The sequence below is a fragment of the Ostrinia nubilalis genome, chromosome 23 (assembly GCF_963855985.1).
Source record: "Ostrinia nubilalis chromosome 23, ilOstNubi1.1, whole genome shotgun sequence".
In the NCBI taxonomy this organism is placed as follows: Eukaryota; Metazoa; Arthropoda; class Insecta; order Lepidoptera; family Crambidae; genus Ostrinia; species Ostrinia nubilalis.
Window position 1 is genome coordinate 9,967,031 of NC_087110.1, and position 11,810 is coordinate 9,978,840.

General features: G+C 38.1%; 1 protein-coding gene across 1 annotated transcript; it reads left to right on the forward strand.

Annotated features, from left to right (window-relative positions):
- The first annotated feature begins 7,115 nt into the window (after positions 1-7,115).
- On the forward strand, positions 7,116-8,582 carry LOC135083280 (actin, muscle). The gene has a single exon (XM_063978022.1). It carries the CDS (start codon positions 7,199-7,201, stop codon positions 8,327-8,329), a length of 1,131 nt encoding a protein of 376 aa, XP_063834092.1. The 5' UTR covers positions 7,116-7,198; the 3' UTR covers positions 8,330-8,582.
- Positions 8,583-11,810: the final 3,228 nt, after the last annotated feature.

Sequence of the window (11,810 nt, forward strand, 5' to 3'; positions counted from 1 at the left end):
CGGCACGCGTCGGCGATGCGCACTTCATACACCAGCTACAAAGATTATGGGCACAGAGGAAACAGGTTTTTTGCATATTTTATATTCTTTATTAGTGCAAACTACTGCAAAGTTACAAACTTGTGATTAAACATAAGATTTTAAACTTTCGCGTTCCATTTCAATTAAAATCTTACTCACGGTTGACGTTTCGGCTGCGATGCTGCAGCCGTTGTGACAAGCAGACTCATAGTACATAATGTAACTCATTAATGTCAATGTGTATCATTTAGTACCAAATAAATATTTTTTCTTTCTTTCTTTCTTTCTTTCATTAACAAACGTCGCGTTAAGACCCGTGTCTTACTATTTTAAATTGTGATTAAACAGTTGGCAAATTCTTGTCTTTTGTGCCCTACCAGCACTTCGAGACAAACCTATGGCAAGGGCTGAGAAGAACCGCCCCAAAGTGACCCGTAACTAGTTATTATGAAACGAAGCTCAAATCGAAAGTTTGAATTTAATTTGTAGTTAGACCAACGGTTTAAGCGTTGTACGATAATAATATCGAAATTAGTGGTTCTTTCTAAATTCTTTCTTTCTTCTTTCAAATTAAATCGACTGTTATAAATTAGGTACAAAACTATAACTTCGTTAACCAAGTGGTATATCTGTTTTCTTATTAATCTATGCCCATGGGGACAGGGGATGAGCGTGTGATTGGCTGGTTTAATTCCATCCAACATTTAGCATGGGACGGCGGCCGCCAGTTTATTGGGGTAATAAAATGAAATAATTGCTAATAATATACTTACTAGAATGTCGATGAGAGAAATTACATAATAATGTTAACTATTGTTTAATTAATTTTAGGTGCATTTCACCAGAGAAAACAAAGTACAATATAATTACTTATTTTATTTTTATTTAAGTAATTCTGTGAAGTAATACTATGTAAAGGAAGAAAGAAAAATTGTGTATTCAATACTAAATCATCAGAAAAACAGATTTTTGTGTACATTTTTTAATTTTCCTTTTATACTAAAAATAGGCAATCTTACACCACTTGAAGAAGTAGGAAAAAATGTTATTTAAGTGGCAAAAACAAGCCTAGTTAGCTATTAAGGCTGAGTTGCACCACCTAACTTTAACGGTAACTATAACGCTAACCGGTGCTTTTTGTATGGAGTTTGACAGATTTTTGACGTTTGTTAAAACTAAGTAAGAATATGCAACCGAGCCTAATATTTATAATTCTTTTAATTAAAAAAGATACCTAATATTAGAAAATATCATCCTTTTCCATCAAATTGATGATTAAGATAAGCGTTGACAACCGCTAAAGGACCATGAAAGCGTAATTGTCTAAATCAAAATCACTGCACACGATCATTCCCTAATTAGCGTCCAAATTGATACGCAAAAAGTTTAATCTATTGCAGTATCACCCTCTCCCTAAAATTACAAGTTTTCCCATTTTCAACCATAAATCTATTACCATTAAAACCCAATTTTGAACGACCCTATAATTTGTAACGTCGTGTGCGCATATGGATGATACATTTTCGAATTTGAACTCTATTTTATGTCTCTTATGATTGGAATGAAAATGCAGTCTAATTCGAAGGGTGGTCCCATTCATACAGTATGCAGTTCATTGAGAGGGTCTATTATACTTATCAAGATACAGATAAGGTTGTAAAGTGACGTCACATTATGGTTTGGTATTAACCGATTTTTGCGTATGGGTTTGGGATATCGCATTTCCTAGTCAAAGCTGTGGTTGTGGGAAACGTAATTATTAAAATGTATTATTTAATTTGAAGATAATAGAAACATGACTGAAATTGAATACAGGGTGTCCTAAACGAGTTGTAATTTTTTTACAAAATACAAAGACATACAGCTCTCGAAGAAAACATAATCTGAGGAATCAACCAAAGAAGTGGCTTATTGTTGAAAAACAGATTGCCATGAAGCAGAATCATCAAAAAAAAAAACAAAAAAACGACATACAGGATTTTTTAATGTTTTTAGTTTACATTAATGTAATGGATGTAAATACTTCTGAATCAGCTAGGCCAAGTAATAATAACAATAAAAGAAGTCAATACTCCAAAATAATACAAGTGTGACGAATTTACACAATGCCAATTTTCGTGAACACCTAAAAATTAGTATAGATCGATTTATTTGTTTATTAGGGATATCAACAATTACAGATTTCAATGTAACATTAAATAATAATTAATTACAATAATATCAATTTTCTTTTATTAAACGATTTATGAAACAACTTATGTTGAACAATAATAATTTTCTAATTAAGTACTCGCAGTAATTAGTGTTATAACAGCCCACTTTGCCCTACAGTGGGCCAATAATAGCCATGCACCATGTAAGGCCGCGGCAGATGCCGCGGTGCGTTGGCACATCGCGTGGTTAACGTGTGGCCATTAAATATGCGTTTTGTACTGAGGTACGAGATACCATCCTAATTCCTAGACTGCATCTCACTTAACACCAGGTGAAATTGCCGTCAAATACCTAATATGCATAACAAACATGGTGATAATATGAAACATATGCTGGCAATGGTGGGTACCTATGGTATTTTAGGTACCTGATCTATTTTTGTCAGCATTCAAACTAGAGTCCAGTGCATCTTTTCAAAAATCATACTTAATTTGGCTTTAAAACTCAATCCAAACATTTTCAATTCCATTCGAAATGAGTAAAACAAGTTATAGTGATTGGGCACCGACAGGTAATATTTTTATTTTTTTCAGGGATAAAGAATACTAGTATATCGTCACTAGTTCGCGAAATTATTTTGACTAATAGATTTCAAAGCAGCTGGTTCGAATCGTACAGTAAATTGAAAATTAACTGGATTATTCAGGGCTATTACCCCATTGCATTTTATGCCTCATAAAAGTATTTTAAAATAGGCTTTGTCTACTACCGCAGAGCTTTCCAAACTTATGTTGTTTGTTGCGATTATCACCTGAATAAATATTTAATCGCTTATTTAATGGCCGTACAAAAATGTGTAGCTTGTGATCGCGGCGGAAATAAATGATAAAGAAAAGCTCATAGACATTTGTAACAAACAATAGTGTGTTAAACACATTTTCTCATTACGACTGCTCTGCATAATTTCACATGATTTTTATAACCACAACGATGAAATCTCTTAGCCTGCATCTCATCTGATGGAAACTGATGATCAGGCCGAAGGTGGAAGCAACCTTCACCCGGAATCCAACTGACAAAGGTGATTGCGTTTCTTCCGCCACTTAATAACTTCTCAGCACCAGCCTATATGTTGTCCCGAAGTGGTGGTAGGGCAAGCTATATTTGGGACGTGTATAAGTGCCCTAGAAAGGGCCTATGTACTGAATAAACTATTTGAATTTGAATTTTGAAATTTGAATCCTCGACCACAGATGGACTGGCTATCTTACCTCCAACTGCCGGAACACAACAATGCTGTTATTGATTATGACTTAGCTAGCCAAGCGGACTTCACTGGAAATCGAACCCGGGACTTTTCTAGGTTAAAAGCAGGTAGCTTTATCACTAGACCACAGAAACGGTTAAATAAATACAATACTGGATGTCATAGATAGGTACATACAGCTTGTGTTTTATAAGTTTGTATTGAATAGTTTAACAAGTGTCGTTTAAGTAAGTTTCTTTGTGAATGCTACAAGTAATTTTGTTAGTGATCAAATAAATAGGAATTGAACCCAAGAACTCTAGCTAGAGTTCTCTCTATATCATTCGTTCGTTTCAGCCAAATGACGTCCACTGCTGGACAAAGGCCTCCCCCGAGGTTTTCCACAATGAAAGATCCTGCGCTGCCCGCATCCAGGCTCTTCCCGCGACCTTCACCAGATCGTCGGTCCACCTAGTAGGAGGCCTGCCCACTTCTACACTTTTATATACTTCAAATTTAACCACGTAGCAAAAAGGTGTCGTAATACACAACAAGTTTCATAGGATCTATTGTTTGTTTGTAAACAACGCCACTATAAATACAGTGCCACGAAGCAATCGGATATCAATACCACTTATTTATAGGCAATTAAAATTAACTATCGGTTCTCAGCCAAGTCTAAATTAACAGGACAATGGTTTAAATACTACAGCCATTCATTGATTTCAGTCAATCACATACCAATACTTGTATTATGTATCTACGAAATCAATGATGCAGCTCATCCTATTGCATTTTGCGTATCCATCTCTAGTTGCTCGCTCATTAGATGTGTCTCTTTTTTGAAAAATCATCGATGTATACGCATTGTGATTGGAAGGGAGATTATCTTTAGAATTGATTAGTGGAGCATGCAGACTGCATAAGAGTGCAATGGCCGATCTATTTTGGGGAACAGGTGTGTATAGTCGAGAGGTTAAGCATTCTCTGGACGTGTATGGAATTGGTTTCGGGAAATGGGGAAATTAATGGGTGAACAGATGAGTGTTGTGGTTTGGAAGTTTGGGAAAATTATGTGGGTAAAGATTGGACTTTTTTACGCCTAGGTTTAGTACGACTTTTATCTGGAATCTGGGAAGGTATTATTACAAAAACTTGAACGTACGTGAACACTTGTTTACATTGACATTTAGTATAGAAATGTCATTTTAAACTAATGTTAAACTGGAGTTGAATTTTTTGTAATAACAGTATTCGTCGTTGTTGTCGTCGTTGTAAAGCCGTCCACTGCTGGACAAAAGCCTCCCCCAAGGATTTCCACAAAGACCGGTACTGCGCCGTGGACCATCCATCTGATGAATAACAGTTTTCAATTTGAAATAATTTACCTTTAAAAGTTCTGTTGTGTCAAAATAATTATAAAAAGAATTTGATAGGTCAAACTATTGGTGCCAATAAAACAAACGACAGCCTGGTGATTCGCACACCAGACTACAATGCCAGATGTGGCAGATTGAGATTGTGGCGGTGGAGATTTGAAGTTTCGCTGACATTTACAGAAACATCCTCCCGTGCCGCTCCCATTGGCGTTAGAGACCTCTATATCATCGTCATCATCATAATCATCATCTCAGCCATAGGACGTCCACTGCTGAACATAGGCCTCCCCCAATGCTTTCCATGTTGCCCGGTTGGTAGGGGCCTGCGTCCAGCGCCTTCCTGCTACCTGTATTATCACCTCATCACCATCGTTAAGTCATTTAGACTCCATTGCAGTAGCTTAACCTCTCTAATTTACCACCAGCAAATAGAGGACTTGGCCTACATTCCCCAAGCTAGTTAGTGGCTTGATTAAGGGGGCATTATCATATAAGAAAAACAAAAAATTAATACGGCTCAGAATGGCACAGGCTCGGCTGAAATAATTCTGTTTTCCTAAAATGTACAATTCTCAAAAAGTCTACGTACTCATCATGTTTACATTCCTATTTTGTCAGCTTTATCGAAATGTCTTCAATTTAAAATGTGTACAGTCTTAGAAGGTCTTCTATTCATAATGTTTACATTTCTATAATTTCTTTAATCTGAAAAGCTATTTTACAAAATCTGTAATTCTTGGAGACAGAAATTTTTAAATAGTTAACATTTTGAGAAGCTGACATTATGCAAAAGACGTGCTCACATGCTGAATAGTAGACATTTTCCGCAAATACATTTTATGAAAAGGTATATTTCAAGCCCGAGCCATCTATACCTCCTAATATTATAAATAGGAAAGATTGATATCTTTGTATGCTTCAAAACTAGGTACTGAAAAGAATTTGAATTTAAATAAAACATCAATCAATCTTTCCGCAACAAAATATAGCAAAAAAACCGTATGAGTAATACGTTCTAGTATGATTTGTGAAAAACGTAGGTAATCATAATGTTTTTATAGCCCAGTAAGTACTTCATAGATCAATAAATTTCGCCTTGAATGAACCATGATTCAGTCGTTTGGTTTCCAAATATTAATGGACTGGTCCAAATTGCTTGGTATGAATAATATACATATACATATACCTATTGTATGTACTGTATAAAATATACTTCCAATAATGACTTACTGATAATAAATAGGTTTAAACATTTTAAAGATAAATAATGAACTTTGGTCTATAGTTCGATTCGCAAAATCTTATCACATACAACTAATTACAAATAATAATAAACAAACTGAAGCCTTTTTAAACAAATAAAAAGGCATCTAATGGATTGGCTATGTGTTGCATGGCGATTACAGAATAACTACTTTAGTATTTATACTTTCCTGAAAAAATAAAAAACTTGCAATCTATAATTTTTTTACTTTTCCCTATGTATGTAGTTGGGATTTTAGCTTCAGCTAGATACGAGTTCACGCTGTAGTCAAAGATCTAAAAAGAAAAGAAAACTTTTTGAAACACTTTTGTGAAGAACAACTTGAAAAGATTTCAAGAAATTAATTTTATGTTAATACCTACTTAAAAATATAAATACATTCTTAACACACTAAATTCTTTCAATGCAAGTAAAATAGTTAACATTGTTCCAGGAAAATAATTTTCACTGAATTGTAAAGTAACGATTTTGTAATGATGAATGAGCTTTACGTTGAAAGTTCATTTCGCCGAAAATAAGTAGGTCAAGTTCAACCTAATATTATTACGATTGAAATCAAAAAGACTCCATAATTATGTCCTTTTTTTTAATTAGGTACATCTTGATATCAACTGTTAACTCGCCAATATTTGTTTAGCTATAATGAATATTTCTATTATGAAACTATTATAGAAAATGTATCGAAAAGATCAATTTGTTGTTAAAAAGATGAAAACAATTACAATGTAGCCTAATTACAAGTTAACACTAACTAAATTTAATAAATTCGTTAGTTAAATTATATCGGCGCCCGCCCATCGCCCGAAAAGGCTCAAGGCGGGCGGCGAGCTTTCGCGCTTATTCCAGCCCACGATCCCTAATTCAATGCAAAATTTCGATCAATAACTACACCTAGACATGTCGAATATTGTCACCGACCACTTACTGGAGGTAAGTGTCAATTATTCACAGGAATGTCTAAGAAAAAAGCAAAGAAACAACGGTTCGCGGGGGCCGGCGCGCTCGCCATGTAAGGCGCGCCCGCCTGCGCCCGCGGCCCTATATAACACACCGCCGCCCCATTCCGCCGCACTCGCAGTCTCGCTGCCGTAGAGTCAACTCCCAGCGCGTCCCTACACCACACAAAACACAAAGATGTGCGACGACGATGTTGCTGCGCTCGTAGTCGACAATGGCTCCGGCATGTGCAAGGCCGGTTTCGCCGGCGACGACGCGCCCCGCGCCGTCTTCCCGTCCATCGTCGGTCGCCCACGTCACCAGGGCGTCATGGTCGGTATGGGCCAGAAAGACTCCTACGTAGGCGATGAGGCCCAGAGCAAGAGAGGTATCCTCACCCTGAAGTACCCCATCGAGCACGGCATCATCACCAACTGGGACGACATGGAGAAGATCTGGCACCACACCTTCTACAACGAGCTGCGCGTCGCCCCCGAGGAGCACCCCGTCCTCCTGACCGAGGCTCCCCTGAACCCCAAGGCCAACAGGGAAAAGATGACCCAGATCATGTTTGAGACCTTCAACTCCCCGGCTATGTACGTCGCCATCCAGGCTGTGCTCTCCCTGTACGCCTCTGGTCGTACCACCGGTATCGTGCTGGACTCCGGAGATGGTGTCTCCCACACCGTCCCCATCTACGAAGGTTACGCTCTGCCCCACGCCATCCTCCGTCTGGACTTGGCTGGCCGCGACTTGACCGACTACCTCATGAAGATCCTCACCGAGAGGGGTTACTCTTTCACCACCACCGCTGAAAGGGAAATCGTGCGTGACATCAAGGAGAAGCTGTGCTATGTCGCTCTCGACTTCGAGCAGGAGATGGCCACCGCCGCCGCCTCCACCTCCCTCGAGAAGTCCTACGAGCTTCCCGACGGTCAGGTCATCACCATCGGTAACGAGAGGTTCCGTTGCCCCGAAGCCCTGTTCCAGCCTTCCTTCCTGGGTATGGAATCGTGCGGCATCCACGAGACCGTGTACAACTCCATCATGAAGTGCGACGTTGACATCCGTAAGGACCTGTACGCCAACACTGTCATGTCCGGTGGTACCACCATGTACCCCGGTATCGCCGACAGGATGCAGAAGGAGATCACCGCCCTGGCTCCCTCCACCATCAAGATCAAGATCATCGCTCCCCCCGAGAGGAAGTACTCCGTATGGATCGGAGGATCCATCCTGGCCTCCCTGTCCACCTTCCAGCAGATGTGGATCTCCAAGGAGGAGTACGACGAGTCCGGCCCCGGCATCGTCCACCGCAAGTGCTTCTAAGCGCCTTGACCCTAGTGCTGTGTGTTGTGGTGTTCTCTACTCGAGTAACGGAGTGCGAGCATTTTGTACGTTGTACGTAGTGATACCTGACAGAACTGAACATCTTAATATAACGCCATCTATTATAATTGTAATTTATTTGTAAAATTTATATAAATTTAATTTTCTTTTTTATTTTTATTATATACACGGGATCGTTATGGATCTCACGCCAATGTAATTAATAAATAAACGGTTAATTTATTTATTTTAATTACATCATTTCTTTTTTATACATTTAAGGCTTTGTTTTGATTGGAGTTCCCCGAACCTTGTTTCCTTCCTGTGTGCGAGGTGTAGGATTACAGAATCATGTGAACCAGGGTGCACCTGTCTGGAAGTGGGTCAGACTCGCTGCCAACATTCCTGGGGTATATTGACGCTTGTGTCAATGTTTTTAGAATCAGTTGCCGCGAGTCGCATCATTCCAAAATGCTGAGCGACGCGGGCCGTAGTTACAGAATTAGAAGCAGTTACCCCACACGCTCGGAATTAGCTCCGAGGAGCATTACCATAAATAGTAAACACGCACTCGAACCCAAAAGCATTTTCTAATTTTACCAGAATACTGGCTCACAAGCCTGCCATTCCATTTTGGACCTAGCTTCACAGAAATAGGATCAAGTTTCGTGGGAGAACGGTGTGCGGGTGTCGAGTGGTGTAAAAAAAGCGATAGTTCCAGCTTTTCTATTAATATTTCAGTCTCCCGGATCGCGTGGATTCGGTTGCGGTGTGTGGGATATTGTTCGAGCGCTCCTTTTTGATTCTTGTGTCTGGGGGATAGAGTTCGTAATCTAATTTTGTCACAGTGTTCTGTTTACCGTCTGATTCGCGTATTAGAATTCTTAATGTGGGAACGGCCGTTTAGTTTTTCATGTCAACGTTCTCGTGATAATCTTGTGAACTTTGAGCGATTTTCGTCGCTCCGTCGTTGGTTTAGTTCGTCGACATTGAATAGATTGCTTTGAATGCTATTTGTTTTGGTGTAAGGTTCACTTTAATAGCTTTATTTGGTTGTAGATGTCTACATTTTGTTTTTATTTTTTATTTTCACATTAGCCTTTTTTAAATTCTCAACTTTCATTCATGCTGAGTTCCCTTATTATTGTTTTGTTTCTCATTATTTTTGCATAATCTTTGGTGACGAGTTAATAAACTTTGCCTAGAGCTCACACATGTTTCTTTGCGTAGATTTTTGAGAATCTATTTTTGTTCAACAACGTTAGCCGCGTATTTCTACAGTTCTCTTGATACATGTGTAATTATAGTGGGGGAGTGTTCTGTTGTTAGTACGAGTATAACGTATCAGTTGTTATGAAATATATTAGTGAAATCGCTGATTAGGGTACTTTTATTTTGATTCATTCTTTCTCTTGTTTTGTTGTTCTTTTATTCAAGTTTGTAAACTAGAGGTTAGTTATTAACGGTAAGATCTAATTTCACCTTGTGTGTTTTTGATTGACCGTGCTGCTCCGTCCAGAAATAAAAAAAACTAGGAATCTTTGTCAATGTAGAGTTTTTCTGTAATACAATTTTTAACAAGTGACACCACAGACACACACATGATATTTAATCGTAATAAAATAAATATTTGTTGCAGGTATAGCGTAACAGTGAGATGCGATGCGTTTTTCATTTTTTTTTTTTCATTGTAACTAGTCAATTAGTTAATCGAAAAAAAATAATTAATCATCATCGAAAGTAAACAGTAGGTGTTACGTGATAATTATGATTTTAGTAATTCATTGGGAGAAATTATTTTTTTCAAGTCAACTTTCGAACCAAACAAAAATTAGTAATTCGAAGATACAGGGATTAATACTCAATTCAATACTTAATTCTTTATTGCATTTCACAGTGTACATTAGCCGAAATTTAATTTAATTTATTATTAGATCAAGGGATTTGTTCGCCGATGGTATCTACTCGTATTACTACGTAGTATTATTATTCTGTGGTATTACCAAAGAATTATGCTCTTTTTCCAATTACCATAAATTAATAACTTTAACGACTTTGAGTATTTTTCATTCTGTAAACACAGTTTCAAACTTTCTTTTAACTCGTGGAACCCTCAGTGGCCTGTTATGGGTACTTGAAGGGTTAATGTTGAATTGCATCATACGGCATCTTATCTTGCTACATACATCATAAGAGACAACAGGTGGCTTGCGGGCGGGGGCAGGACACTCTCGTCTGTCAGGTCACTGTAAGCATTCCATTGCACACACATATTTCTGCAATGGAATGCTTACAGTCATTATTTAATAGCATTATTCGTGTGTTAGGTCACATTATTTCTGCATTGGAATGCTTACAATCATTCTCTAATAGCATATTTATTTGTGTTTCTATTTTTAAGCTTGTAACTCATCACAGCAGTATTCTATAATAGTAAGAGAGTGGAATAGCAACGATAATGTCTAAGAAATGACTATAAATAGGTAAGTTTTATAGGCTGCTCTGTGGGCTAATTCAAATGCATTTGTCGAGAGTAGAAATCGTCTGTCAAATAATTTTCTAGTAATCAATTTTGAACTGATTGTCAAGGTAATACAGTTGAAAATTGAATATCAAAGCCAGACTACGCCTAATGTCAGATCAGCCGATGGTAGATGCCAAATTTCCAATATCGCGTACGAAGACGGAGAACTTTGTCAATATAGTGGTACATAAGGGTCATAATTAGTGGATGCCGACGATTTTCGCGCTGTCATCTCAACGACTGCCCACCCTTGTCGTTAGAGCAGTCGACTGGATAGAAAGCATGGAAATAACATGGTGATTGATAAACTAGGTGCAAATAAACATATTTTATAAACACAGAATGCTTTTTGCTTAAATTTGAACATAAATTTACCATAATATAACTTATTACACTTATGTCTGGATTTGTAAGCAGAAATATGGATAGGTACCTACTGGATGGAGTGGATGACATAGTGGATGGAGTGTTTTGTAAAACTGCAAAAAAACTTTACCACTAGCTGCTACTAACTGTAACTTACACAAACTTCTGCCGTTCACCGCTAGGGGCGCTGTGCAATCTGCCATACATTTTGTACGCACTTGGTAAGGTTAAACTTATGGTAGAGCTACAGAACTTTCATATAATAAATTATCATGCGCAAAAATTAGTCTGTTTGGGCCCGCCATACACGGACAGTTCGAGCAATTAGCCAGTGGTCAACATAAAGGCACGGACCGCTTTTGCAGCCAGCCAGCAGCTTGAATCTACCATTGATAGGTAACTGCTGGAGTAGTTGGTAGTGAAACTGCTCAACAGGTCACAATTTCATTTTCATTCAAATCAGTAGCAACATTGATTTTGAGGAAGAGGAACCACTGCTACTTTGTAATATTTGCTCGAGCAGTCAGTATAAAATATACCTGGCAACTGAAATTTCACCGTGCCGAAGTAGTCACAACTGCTCGAGCAGTA

Bases quoted from the DNA above. Each gene is read 5' to 3' on its own strand.
- LOC135083280 (XM_063978022.1), top strand. From the start codon at position 7,199: ATGTGCGACGACGATGTTGCTGCGCTCGTAGTCGACAATGGCTCCGGC.